The sequence below is a fragment of the Mixophyes fleayi genome, chromosome 2 (genome assembly GCF_038048845.1).
Source record: "Mixophyes fleayi isolate aMixFle1 chromosome 2, aMixFle1.hap1, whole genome shotgun sequence".
NCBI lineage: Eukaryota > Metazoa > Chordata > Amphibia > Anura > Limnodynastidae > Mixophyes > Mixophyes fleayi.
This window is the reverse complement of record NC_134403.1, coordinates 217,455,146-217,469,835: the sequence shown is the minus strand read 5'-3', so window position 1 is coordinate 217,469,835 and position 14,690 is coordinate 217,455,146. Positions and strand designations below refer to the sequence as shown.

Below are 14,690 nucleotides of genomic sequence, written 5' to 3'. Positions count from 1 at the left end.
TATGGATAAGATTATGGAGTTGTAACGCTGGTTCTATACACCATGCATGTTTCTTTACAGCACAATATACAATTAGGTTGTTATAAATAGCATTTATATCAACCTCAAGTAGTAGAAAATTGAAATTGCTATTTTACATCAAGTTCAGCTTGTAATGATTTTGCACATTAAGTTTATCCATTTCTGAAAGTAGATATATGCCCAATGATTCATCAGATTCAAGAATTACCCTCCGTCCCCTTAATTGATGTTGATAAGTGTCTTGCAATTTAGTGTAATCTGTATGTCAGTGACCGTTCTCGAAATGTGTGCATCCAAAAACATTTATCTCGCGGTCACTCAGGGTTGACAAAATCCCTTAGGGATTTTTCTGATCCACTTCATCGATGATGCTTTACAAACAGATTGCATTTTAATTTAGCAAAAAATTAAGAAATGAGCATTTTTGTTCAAAGTATCCAAAGAGCAAAGTGTCACAAGTTGGTGCCAGAGGACTACTGATGGCAACTGTTGTTGTCGTCGGGGGGATTGAACCATGTGAATGTGATTCTCCTTGTTAACTGTTTACTCAAGTGGTGAGTTCTGCACTATTTGCTGGTCAAGACGCCGTTATGTAGCTGAGCATATCACGCTACTCACTGGAGTCTGGAGCATGAAGTTCACAGGCATCTGCTTTTGGATCTGTAGAGCCTGTATGGAAGGTTGCCGGAAGAGATCTGTGGTCCTGCTGGCTGGTTGGCAATCTATGAGAATGGGTTTATCCGCTCACCTCCCAGAAGATGGTGGCATACCATCAAAGGGCAGTGAGGAGAGTCAAGCTTATACAAGGGCTCCCTACCTGCCCCATAAAACCTGAGATCAAGCCTGCATAAAAAAACTTCGCATTTGGCATCTGATATAACCTTTATAACAACCTGGTTTGAAACGGTTTGCTAGGGAAGTTTCACACTTCTTTACAGCTTGCGGTCCCAGTGAATTGTTCTCTGGCTGTCAACCTCATTGTGCGATGTGGGCACAGCAGGTGAGGCCCTACATAAGACATGAGCGTTGACTGTAGTCAACTCTTAGTGCAATGTATTTTAAATACATCATGGCCCATGGCCTAATTAAGAACATCTGGAAGTGAAGTCCAGGCTGATTTTTCTGGACACTGGAAGGGTCTGAAGAAAGATCTCCACTAGATTTTTAGAACAGTTTATATAAACTGAGTCTAAGTGTGCCAATAACAAACGGGGAGTTGGATATTAGGCATTGCTGCTGCTCTTAAAGAGATCTGTTGAATCTAGAAATGTGCTGATTACTAAACCACAGTGGCAGGTTGCGATTAGAGGGCAGAATTACATCTGGATATAAGCTAAAAGCTATATACCCACTTCCTGTGCAATACCTCATCTAGTCTAGTTGGAGCTGCAAGTGATGCTTAGGACTGCTTTGTTTTGCTCACTTTTAGGAGCTCTCTACTGGATAGTTGTCGTTTAACATAGGTAATGATTAGCAGCACCTGGGTGCCTTGAGAGATTTGCCCGTTCCTAATCTGCAAACAATAGTGGCACAGCAGTCTTCCTCAAAACCAACAGAAGCAGCTCAAATACCTGAGCAATCTAGCGGCACTAAAGCAACAAGTCTTACAGGTCTTACAAGTCTCACTGGCAATCACTACATCTGAAAAAGAGTGACTGATAAAATAAGTGAAGTGAAATGAGACCTGTCGCTGATGCATCATAACCTGCAGAAAATGAGGGAGCATGTGGGTGATGCAGAAGGTCCCATATTCACACTAGAGGACACAACTGCTCCTATTTAAATGTGACATTGCTAACTTGGCCTCCCCCGTTTCGGCATGTAGACAACTGTCGGATATGGATGGAAGGCTAAGGTGTAATGATGTGAAATTTGGAGGGTTGCCTGGAGAAATGATTGATGCAGGTGTATGGTAGACAGTCGTTCATAACACAGTATGCTGTATAGAGAACAAAATCCCATTGTGGAGGTCCCTCACCACACTCCTTCATAGTTGACGTTCTACAGTATAAGAACAGAGATGCGATGTGTCATGCTGGCTGGCTAGGCAGTGGGGTCTGCTTTGAGTCCAAAAATCAACATATTGCTATTTCCTGATTACACACTAAGAATAGAATTTCATTAATTATACTTACAGAGCTTGGTATTCCCAGGTGGTCTCCCATCCAAGTACTAACCCAGCCCAATCCTGTTTAGCACCAAGATCAGACAAAATTGGGCTTGATTAGGGTGGTACAGCTGTAGGCATATATTAACACAATGTTCTTTTAAAGTGATGTGTGCTTTCTTCTTAATAGAGGTGTGTCACTTCCTTTATTTACTCTAGTGTTACAGTATAAACAAACAAATAAGGTCCTTTTTAAACTTAATTATACTGTTGGGCACGATATATTAGTTAACACCAGTAGAAACTACTTAATAAATTATGAGTGCATTTGGTCCAGGTGGGCTAATTCACCATATGCAAAAGGGGGTGGAGAGCAGGCCCCCTTGTCTGATGCCCTTTGGGCTCCAGTGTGACTGTTTGCCTCCTGGGAGTCATGGATACATTTCAATGTAGGATGTACCATCAGAAGTCCCTCCACCACTGCTGTTCAGCCCCAAACGGCAGCTACAGAAGTGTGGTGGCTTTCCACCACCACTTTCCTCAGGAGTAACTGCTGCCATCCCCTCTGCCAGTACACCAGCGCTCAAAACAATGAAAGATGTCACTGAATCTTTAATGGACCACTCGGGTAGAATAAAAAATTCCACATTTTTTTTAGAAATGCGTTCAAAATATTTTTTATGCACCTGACATAAACCCTTCCAGCAACTCTGGATATTAACGAAAACATGCCCTGCAGTACATGCAGCGTATCTGGGAAGGGGAGACTTGGCCACAAATAGGCTATGGTCTTCCCAGTTATCAGATATCAACCAAGGTGAATATTTCTGAAAGATATACACAACACCGCAACACAGACAGCAAAAAAAAATTTGCATCAAACTCCATCCAACATTAATACTTTCAAAGTTAATGCAAGATACTTGTTCTACACAGATGAAGTCTTTTTATTTTTTCTTCAGTATAACTAGGCATTCTGAACTTTTTTTTTTTCTTCTTTCATTCTATACTAGCCCAAAGTGGGTATGTTCCACCGTTACAGCAAGTGTTCCAAGCCCCACGCCGCCCTGGTATTGGCACAGTCGGGAAACCAATAAAACTTCTTGCCAATTATTTTGAAGTGGACATTCCCAAGATCGATGTCTACCACTATGAAGTGGACATCAAGCCAGACAAATGCCCCAGGCGTGTCAACAGGTGAGTTACAGAGACTTTAAAGTGAGAGTAATCATCGTAGGCCTTATGATTGTATATGTTGGAAAAATTGTTTTGTGCAAGCATGAGAACAAGAAGACACTGGAAAAATGAGTTGTATACATAACTAATAAAGAACCTGCGTTCATTGTGACACACAGCCGGGGATTCAATTAAGGCAAAAGTGTCATGGGAGCCTGGTATGGTGTGGTTCCGTAGTGATATCTGGACTGAAATCGCTGCCTACTTTTGTTCACACCTCATAGAGCTGCAAGCAAAAATAATCAAAGACTTCAGTACCGTATTAGCCTGGAAGTGCTCACTGGAGCACATCTTTAAAGCTCCCACTGCACATTCATGGGTATTTGAACCCCCCTCCCCCCTTAGATGCAGGATTTATAGAGACCAATAGTGAAAATACTATATTGAAAGTTGCACAAACAGAAGAGAAGTGGAGACACTGTTTAGACGTATTTATAAAGTTGGCAGAATTAGTACCATATAGATGTACCTGCCTAATCAAGATCAAGTTGCAGTGAAAAATAAGTAGGTATGCAGGAGTAGTTTGGTGGATTGTGGTTGCAATTCTGCTATGTACAAGAGCATATGGTTAGTTTGTATGTACAGGATGCCTTGGTGGACCTTCTGTGTTTATTAAATATTTATTATTTGCACGATCACCCTTTTACTTTTTTATTTTTTTTATTTTTATTAAAGTATTTATTTTGAGATTTTCAATACAAAACAAAGAAAATTAAACATACGATTAAAACCCTCTAACTACCCCACCTATCTAATCTTGTTGCTTGTATCTGTGTGAGCGTCAACCGTGTAGACCACACACTTCGGATAACCATGTGCAAACGTTCAACCAATGTCCCCTTCTGTAGCATCTCCTTATCTATATAGCATATTATTGACATGTTATATGTATACACAGAAGTTTGAGTAATTGATCTGATGTGGCTCTCCCATTCGAGGGATCACCGTTTACATTACTTCTATGGCAATTTCTTTCTCATAATCTTCTGCTTTTCTTTCTCATTGCAGCAACTTCTTGTTTTTATTTCCCTTTTATATGATCTTGACTTGTGAAGTTTCATCTTTCAGGGAAGTTGTAGAATACATGGTCCAACACTTCAAGCCACAGATCTTTGGAGACAGAAAACCAGTGTATGATGGAAAGAAGAACATCTATACAGTTACAACATTGCCTATTGGTCATGAAAGGGTAAAAGATCACACTCTGCACAGGGAACAGTTAGCATGATTTTAGTGAAAGGGAATAAACAGTTTTATATTCAACAATACTGCTGGTAGCATTAATGTCCTCTATACTTATCCACAGGTTGATTTTGAGGTGACAATCCCTGGTGAGGGAAAAGACAGAATTTTCAAAGTGTCCATTAAATGGATGGCAGTGGTGAGCTGGAGAATGCTACATGAAGCCTTGGGGAGTGGTCGAATTCAACTTCCTCTGGAATCTGTGCAGGCTTTGGATGTAGCAATGAGGCATCTGGCCTCAATGCGGTGAGAAGCCTGTATTGTATGTGTGTGACTACTAATTAAAGAGATTTATGCAAAGAGCAAAATGCATGACACTCTTGCCTGTTCCTAGTGTAACCTCTTTGAAATTGCTTTCTCTGCAGGTATACTCCTGTAGGTCGGTCCTTCTTTTCACCACCTGAAGGTTACTATCATCCACTCGGAGGGGGCCGTGAAGTCTGGTTTGGGTTCCATCAATCTGTGCGCCCAGCCATGTGGAACATGATGCTCAACATTGATGGTGAGTAGAAATAAAAACTAGCTTGTGTTTTGAATGCATTCTGGTAAATATAGTCTAGAAATATCACACAGAAAAGGCAACTCATGTTTTGTAATAAATATGTATCTATATCTCTGTATCGGTAGACACTAAATCATTGTTTTTCAGACTGTTTTTCCATTCCCTCATTTGGAGAACCTTTTATGCAACACATTGACCATAACTGTTCATAGGATTCAGGTCTCCTACAGATTGCATTCCCTGTATCTACATCCTAGAATGGATACAGTGAAATGGGATCTCCGTCTAAGGTAGATTCTGGACGAGTTTGTTTTTTTACATACTCAGACTTTGACAGGTCCAAGATGGAGTCATTGAGGTCTTTCATTAGCAACATGGAAATGGACGAGTTTATGGTATCCATGGAAATGAAGGACACATATTTGCATCATCCAATCAATTTCTCCTTAAATTTGCTGTACAGTCCCAGCATTTTCAGCTTCAGGCTCTACCCTTCAGCCTGTCAATAATGCCAGGGGTGTTTACTAACATCATGGCAGTGATTGCTGTCCTTCTGAGAACTAGGGCGCTGTCTGTCCTCTCCTAACTGTTATCCTCTGATCAAGGTGGGCAACTCAGCCTCGCTGCTAGCACATATTCAATAGATTGTAAAGTTCCTGTTAGCTTGCTGCTTTTATCATTCCATTTTTGCATGAAAGTCCTTGACAAAGACCTCCAATTTTTACGGTTTCAAGGGAGTTCAAGATCAAACTTATTTCAAAATGGAACTAACCTCACCAGAGCCTGAACAGTTAGTTTGAGACTGTTTCAAAGTGTCCTCCACTTACTCCTCTTGTGTCTGAGGAACAATAACCTTCAGCATGGAAATGGACACTGGTGACAATGGACACTGGTGACAATGGACACCAGCCTTAGGGGTTGGGTACTTGTCACTCATCAGTGTTGTTTGCAGGGTCTTTGAGTTCCAGCAGCTTTGACTCTGGAGTTTAGAGTGGTTTTAGTTAGGGCTCACCTTGTTATTGTAAGGAAGAGCCAGAAAGATCCAGTCAGACAATACCATGGGGGTGAAATACCTAGTTTACCTGGGAAGTACTAACTATGCTCTGGCCATGAGAGAAACCAGCAGGACCGTGGGTGAAACGAAACATTACTGCCAATCATGAAGGTGTTCAACTCGGGTGGAGAACTGGGATATTCTCTGCAGGCAGGCTCTTTACCCCATGGAATGGTACCTTCACCTACAGGTCTTCCAGTTAACATGATGGAATCTTATTTAAACCACAAGGTGAAACGTTTCTGCGCCAGGCAAAGGATCCATAGGCATTTTGGCTATTTCTTTACCTTGGGACTTCTGTCTCATTTATCTATTCCCTCTGAAAGCAATGCTTCTGAGAGTGTGAAGAAGGTAAAAAAAGAGAGGACATTCTAGTGTCACCGAACTATCTGAGAAGTTCATGGAACACTGTCATTCTCAGCATAGCATAGGGCCCACTAAGTCATTGAACCTTGCATAATCAAAGTTTACTTTGACAGGCATTAACAGCGTGGCTGTTAAAACCATATTTCCTAGAACTAAGGGCTTCCCGGACAGCATGATTCAGACTGTCCTCAAAGCCTGGAAGTCGGTTTCTGCCATAAATCATAACATCACATCACATTACATTGGGGCCAGACTACCTGTTCCTGAAATTGTGACAGCACAATCTAACAGATTGGTGGGTGTCTCTTGGGCAGTGCTCCACAGGGCCTTGGCTGAGCAGTTGTGTTGAGCAGCCACCTGGGCTTCATTACACACTTTCACAAAGTTATACAGATTCAACATTTTTGCGTCTAAAGTTCCTAGGTTGGGACGTAAGATGCTAAACACTGCTACTTCTAAGGGGAACCCGATCATACAGAAAGCATTGGTATGTTTTAAGCGTCCTGCATAGATGAAGAAGAAAACTGATTTTTCAATTATGTTTTTAATCCTTTTCTGTGAGTCCAAGAAGGGACATTAGACAGCTTGTTTCTGTTCTTTGTTCCTTGTCCTTCACTGTTCTCCTTGTTAGGGTATCATTCCTGATGTTATTTGATGACCTTTTTTTCTAATCTCCTTTGTTTTTGAATTCCAGGTTCTGTTCTTAGTGCTTTGTTAGAAAAGTACTGAAGTCCCAGCAGCCTGTGGGGGTTTAGAGGGGAAGAAGCTTGAATTTTTGGAGGGATATTTAAAATGCCCAAGCTCTTGTACTGTATGTCTATACCCTCGTGTTTCCAGTGCCCCACACTGGACAAAGGATTTAACATATGTATAAAAAATCCCATTATTTATTGATAAAGAGAGAAGATAAAATAAAAAAATATATATATATATATTATATATATTTTTTTATATATTTATTTCTTTAGATTTATTATTTCAGCAAGCTACTACATTGCATATCCTATGCTCTCTTTTTTTCCCCCTGCCTAACTACATTTATCTGCTTTCAGTATCAGCTACAGCTTTCTATAAGGCTCAGCCAGTCATAGAATTCATGTGCGAGGTTCTGGATATTCGAAACATTGACGAACAACCCAAACCTCTTACAGACTCTCAGAGGGTGCGCTTCACTAAGGAGATCAAAGGTAAGTAGTGCTTAACCATTTATCATATGCTTACAATCAATGGATGCTACAAAAAATTATGAAAACAATTACAGTAATAAAATATATAAAAAATCATCACCATTTATTCATATAGCGCCACTGATTCCGCAGCGCTGTACAGCGAACTCACTCACATCAGTCCCTGCCCCATTGGGGCTTACAGTATAAATTCCATAACACACACACACACAGACAGACACCACAGACTAGGGTCAATTTGTTAGCAGCCAATTAACCTACCAGTATGTTTTTTTGGAGTATGGGAGGAAACCGGAGCACCCGGAGGAAACCCATGCAAACTCCTCACAGATAAGGCCATGGTCGGGAATTGAACTCATGACTACAGTGCTGTAAGGCAGACTTGCTAACCACTTAGCCACCGTGCTGCCCACAAAAAGACAAGTTTTAATGATATGTGAAAGCACTAGCAATGTATACATTCTATTTTGTAAAGGAGAATGACATTTGGTGCTATGTCTTTGTACTTTTTTTTTTTTTTTTTTTTTATGGCTAGGTTTAAAAGTGGAAGTCACACACTGTGGGCAGATGAAAAGAAAATACAGAGTTTGCAATGTTACTCGTAGGCCTGCCAGCCACCAGACGTAAGTAAGCGAAGAGGCTCGTGAAGGTATCCTAAATCAATCAAGTCAAGTGAAAGTCTTATTATAATATCTTTAATGTCATAGGTTCCCGCTTCAACTGGAGAGTGGTCAGACTGTTGAGTGCACAGTAGCCCAATATTTCAAGCAAAAATATAGCTTACAACTAAAGTACCCTCACCTTCCCTGCCTGCAGGTGGGACAGGAGCAGAAGCACACTTATCTACCTCTGGAGGTGAGAACTGGAAGAGTTTTGTTTCCAAGTTGTACTTTCTAAATAGAACCAATAATTATACTATAAGGAATAATATCATTTTTGCAAAAAAATAAAATACTGCAATGAGCTGCATTTTTTTACATGTGTAAAATAGAAATCTTCAAGACCACTCTGATTTAGCAATATTTGTGAGAATGCTCTAATGCTAAGCCTTCTCACAATTATGGTGTGGTACGTTTGGAAATAGAAGAGAGTGTGAGGTGAAGACATTGTAGAAATTTTAAAACAGTTAGCTGTTGGAAACTATATATTTTCTTTATTTTAATCATACCTGAACCTTTTTCCTTTTCTGGTTCTAGAGAAGGCTGTCTGTTTTGTGCTGCACAGGTACTCTTGTGGTTATCCATCTTCTTAGAGTAGCTTTGCATATCCCGGTTATTCTTTAGCATACCAAATTAGTTTAATCTCTGGCCAGTTTGAAAACTCAGATCTCTCAATTGATAGTTTCCCTTAACAAGGGACAATCAATTGCTCTGCAGTGAGTGTCGCCTTGGAAACAGACGCTGTTAGGTTATCTGACTCTTCTACCTTACTGGAATTTACTATCTTTCTAAGTCAGTGAAAATTACAAGTGGATTCTCTTCAGTCAGTCATTACAGGGGTGTAAAACTGGCAACTTCATGGCCCAATGCTGCTGTCTCTCTTTATACACTATAGGATGCCTATCTCCTCGCCTGGTTTTGGGGAAGTTGCCTTGAACTTCAAGAGTGGTCTCACCGCCTTATAGTCAAGGTGATATGTGTCAAGGCGGTTGCTTACCTATACCATCATGATTGAACCCACAGTGCCCTAGCCATGGTGGATGTGGAGCTGATCCTACATTCGACAAAGACAGCTGATGCAATTCTATCAGCCTAGGTTGGAAAATTAGACCCTGCCCACTATGAGGCTGTATCTCTGTCCATGATCATTATGAAAAAGGTAGCAGACACGCCGGTAGAATTATTTAGTAGAGTAGGGTTCCCCAGTGATTTCCTGATGGTGTAAAGGAATTGTGCTGGTGCAAGCAGCTTGGTGCCAATAAAGGGGACCATCTGGATTCCGTGCTGCATTCCTCTGAGGTATAGGTCAGTAGCAAGCTGGACTTGGTGATGCACCAAATGGAAAGTGGTGAGCATAGACCAATTAGGTAACCTGTAGATTGTTACAGGGGATGCCGAAGCTAGGCGTTATACAAGCATCTAACAGTCCATGACCATCCTCCACTGTAGTGGTCCCCAGGTAAGGACAAGACAATGTGGTTATGCATAGATTAACACAGGTTGAATCATGTGACCACATGTAATGTCTGTTCTTCTGCCCCATATTGATGCTTTGTTAGATGAAATGGCTAGAGTAAAGTATTTTTCAACCTTCATTTGAATAAGCAGTGTCACTGATACCATAGGCTCAAGAATGGTTGGCGTTCATAGCCTCATTTAGCCTGTACGAGTTCAAGGTCATGCTGTTTGGGGTGAAGAGCATATTTACAGTTATTTACATGCTGATGGGGTTTGAAGACTCTGGCTTACTTGGATTATTATTGTTTATTTATAAGGCACTGGGTACAGAAGCAAGTAACAAATAGATGAGGCAATACATATAAGTAGCACAAATGAGTGAGTAATGCTAGGGAGGCTCACACAGAGTGCAACAAAAAACATGACAGGACATACGATGGAGTTAGACAGTAAACAGACATGAGACAATAGGTAGAGAGGACTCTGCCCGTGGGAGCTTACATTCTAAAGGGAGGGGTGGTGAGAGATAGTAGGACCAACTGGTGGGAGAAAATGGACATAGGCGAGGAAAAGCGGAAGAGGAGGTAATAGAATGGTTAAGAGGTGGTAGGATAGGTGAGTTTTAAAAAGTGAGTTTTGATTGAGCGTATGAAGGACTGACTGTTTGGGTAGAGTCTAGTGAGACAGGGTAGGGCAAGGGTCGGGTACCCCCAGCACGTGGACTACTGCCTGACACACCAGAGCTTCGCAGCTGCATTACTAAAGCAGCCGAAGATGGCTGCAATTGAGCTGCTGCTGCGCAGCTCTGTTTTTTAGATGTCTTCAGTTGCTTAGTGGTTAGCACTTCTGCCTCACAGCACGGAGGTCATGAGTTCAAATCCTGACCATGGCCTTATTTGTGTGGAGTTTGTATGTTCTCCCCTTGTTTGTATGGGTTTCCTCTGGGTGCTCCGGTTTTCTCCCACTTTCCATAATATGTTAATTGGCTGCTTTCAAATTAACCCTAGTTTTTCTCTTTATCTCTGTCTGTCTTTGTGTGTGTGTTTGTGTGTGAATAGTCAGTAGTGGGCAAAGTCAAAAGTGGAAATGGAGGACTGAGGAGGAGGTGTGGGAGGACACAGTAGACAATTAATGGTGGCAAAGAGATGTCGGTGTTTATTGTACAGGGAGGAGATGAGGGATTTGAAATAGGTTTGCTTGGCAAGAGAGAGGGCAAAATAGTAGGAGGAAAGAATGAATTTAAAGTAGAATGAAGTCGGCAATGGTGCGGGATTTTCTCCATTAGATTTCCTCCATTGGCATTCAGGAGAGCGGAAGTACTTTTGGAGGAGGCAAATAATAGGGGAGGCCTGCAGTATCAAGGGCAACAGAAAGTGTATAAAGAGAGACGGCAGCATTGGGGCATGATAGGGAAGAAATGGAAGCAAGTAAGGGTTCGAAGGAGGATGCAAAGATGATGGGGCCAATGCTGTTGATGGGACACATCGTGCGAATGACTTTGGAATGGGAGATAGGGGGCAAGGGGTGAAGAGAGGGTAAAGGAAAGGAGATTGTGGTTAGAGAGGGAGAAGACAGAATTGGAGAAGTTGGAGATGTCACAGAGATGTGTTAACACTAGGTCCAGGGAGTGTCCATCATGGTGAGTGGTGGAAGTTGTCCATTGGGAGAGGCCATAGTAGGTAGTGAGAGTTAGGAATTTAGAGGCAGAGATAGTAATAGGAGAGTCAATAGGGATATCAAAATAATAGTAGGAAGAAGAGAAGAAATGGGAAAGCAGTGCATTGGAGGAAGCAGCAGACCGATCTTGCATTCCAGAGTGCGCAGGGCAGGGATAGAAGACTGAAACAACTGATGCGGAGGGAAAGAATGGCTGAGCAATTAGAACAGCAGACTGATTAAACAGAAGTGCTGTTGCAGTGAAATAAACTGACAGATGAAAAACAAACTTTCTTGATGTGAGAAGGAAATAAGTTCAGAGTTCAAAACAGAGTTCTTGAGATATGAAGCTTACAGCCGCAGAGAGATGGAAACATCAGGAGTAATATCTGGAGTTGAAAATTAGTGCTAAATGTTGTCCTTGTGTAGCTGTGTTTCCTGGTAGAAAGTTCCCCTCTATTTGTTCAAGTCTTGTGTAAATCTTACTTTGCTATACAATACGGTGTATACGCTTGTAAAAAATACACACTGGCTGACCCAGGCTTTGTCTGTTCAAAAAGCACATTAGATTTGTAGGACTATGACCTTCTGTAGCAGTGCTATTGGATAGCATGTTTTTCTCCTTTCTATCGCCGGAATAACTCAGAATTATGCTATATTAATTCTAGTACACCTGTAACTAACACACTTTGAGCTCTACACACTAGCTATGCAGTCAATATAGATTGATTATATATGGTTAACAAAAACGTGATCAGTGTCATCTATCAACCTCCCAATAAACTCGCACAACAAAAACTAGCAATAAAAGTTTAAACAAGCAAGGAAAGGACAGTATACCATGAATTAAAAAGCAGTTTTAAATATTCAGTTTTAACACTGATGTAAGCATGGGATGATGATTACCATGATTTTAAAAAGCACTGTCAAATATTCAGTTCATTGCTATTTTCAGTATGAACTGGGAAGATCATCTAGAGCAGAGGTGTCCAAACTCAGTCCTCAATGGCTAACAAACAGTTCGTTTTTAGTTTTGGTTTTTTTTAATCGTACACAGGTTCATCTTTTTGGCTGGGTCATTATTTATCCTTCCTGTTTCTACAGACAGCAATCTAGAAAACATGAACTGTTGGTAGACATTGAGGACTGTGTTTGGGTTTGGACACCTCTCATCTAGAGCATGTAGGCCAGGTATTAGGGAAGTTTTGGGAGCAGGTCTGACAATTAGGGCAGACAAGCATCACATAGGTATATGATGGGTGCAGTAACTGGGGCAATGTGTCAGGGGAGGTCAGGACCTGGCCTATGACCCAGAGATCGGTACTGATTATCCTAGGGACTACATTGTACTACAAGCAGTTTTTTACAGTTTTTAGATGCTGACAGACCTGCCTAAGAAGGGATTCCCCAAAGTAATAGACAGGACACCATTTTGTGAGCAGGCATTTCAGTCTTTAAAGAAGACCTGGTGACTGCTCCAGTCCTGGTGGCACCAAATTATAATAAGGACTTTAGCACTCAAAGTGACACATTAGTCTGAATAATACTCAGCCATGAGGTACCTGATGGGCAGGAGCACCCTGTGGCCTATTTGAGCAGAAAACTGCTGAACCGGAAGCTGCAGTATCACAATTGAGAGAGTATTTACAATGAAAAGACTTCAGACCTATGTATGTCTGGCACTTCTCTGTAGTGACGGACTACAATACTTTTAAGTGGCTGTAACACATCTCAGGAGAGAATGGCAGACTGTTGCAGTTCCACTTTAGATTTATGACTTTCATTTTGTCCGCAAGCATTAAGGGCCCACTGTAGTATAGATGTACTGTACTGGCAGGAGGAGCCCAATCCCCAAAATAACCCATGGTAACCCCTTTGTCTGTGGAACCAGAAGTCAAATCATGGGGAACTGGCCAACATGGATGGTGGTAGTAGTGTGGTTCACCGTCTTCCACACCACATGTTGCAGAGCATATTTCAGTTTAGTGTCGACACTGTGGCACCTTAACAGTTAATTTAAGGGAAATGTCTGGAACACTGTCTAATGTGTAAATATAGAACATATATTTATTGACAATGCTTTTACATAAAAAAAAGTTTTAGTGCTTATCCTGGTGGTCCATTGGGAATGAGGGTGCATCTGGCGACGTTATGCTGCCCTTCCTGTTCTCATTCACGTTGACTTAAGCACTGAAGTTGCGGTGGTTCCTCCTCCATTCTTCTTGGTCAATGGGACGGGCTGCTGCACGTCAGCCCCAGCTGGCAGACTCCATCATCATCATCATCGACCTCAGAAGGTCTTTTGATGGAGCCTCCTGGATTAAAATAAATCCAAGAGTCACACTAGCTCCTGGGAGTCCCAAAAAGCAAAGTGACACACTGGACTTCAGAGGGCTTCAGTAGCAGCAGCATGGAGACTGTTGTCTCCAGGTCTGGTCACCATCCCTCTGAAGCTGTTTTTGGCTTGACTGTGGCACTAGACTCCTGAACAGGTCTCCTGGATGATACTTTGGGTGGGAGACTTAAAGATAAATCTTCCAGGCCAGACTTTGTAGAGTCAGGGTGTACTACCGGTTAATGTCAGAGATCTGACGTTTGGTCGAAAAGCCAAAATGTAAAGAAACTCTCGCCACCAAGACCTTCAAGGTCTCTGCAACTCAATACAAATACACAATACATAACTTTGACAATACAATGTCAAAGTTATGAAAAGGTCCACGCTGATTCATGTAAAAAATTAGTGCATCAGCCTGGACTGGTTAAAGGATACCCTCTGCCAATTATGTAAAAAATGTGTAAAATTGGGAGCATATCCTCATGTAAATATATTTTCTGTGCTTTTCATCTGTGTGTTATCACTACCTCTCACTGATGGGTAAGTTCTTTTAAGAGCTACTGTTGAGCAATAAACACTACTCTTACTAAAGATTCTATTCTATTCTGGCATAATGTCTATTATTTGCTGAATTTCTATGATTTACAGATAAGAGTTAACCCTATAATTTGTCTTCCGGATGTCCTGTGTTAAACCCAAATCCCTGAGTCAACAATATGTCTGCAGTCCTGATCCAGAGTACGTGGTTACAAGAAACCAGTCACAAGCAAAGAGGTGCTGCAGAAACTACACACACCACCAAATAGGTTTCTTTGAAAGAGGCTGCTAGTGGCAGTGGCTGATCTCCTACACCTGATGCTCAGATGG

At 41.5% G+C, this 14,690-nt stretch overlaps 1 protein-coding gene across 2 annotated transcripts in view; it reads left to right on the top strand.

Annotated features, from left to right (window-relative positions):
• The window catches only part of LOC142138642 (protein argonaute-1), a 75,985-nt gene that overhangs the window by 37,078 nt on the left and 24,217 nt on the right, over positions 1-14,690 (top strand). For both annotated transcript variants that reach the window (XM_075195472.1, XM_075195471.1), the window contains exons 2-8: positions 3,142-3,325; positions 4,433-4,553; positions 4,671-4,852; positions 4,972-5,108; positions 7,581-7,715; positions 8,251-8,338; positions 8,423-8,570. In XM_075195472.1, coding sequence (XP_075051573.1) covers positions 3,142-3,325; positions 4,433-4,553; positions 4,671-4,852; positions 4,972-5,108; positions 7,581-7,715; positions 8,251-8,338; positions 8,423-8,570 — 995 coding nt within the window. The remainder of the gene's footprint in view (positions 1-3,141; positions 3,326-4,432; positions 4,554-4,670; positions 4,853-4,971; positions 5,109-7,580; positions 7,716-8,250; positions 8,339-8,422; positions 8,571-14,690) is intronic.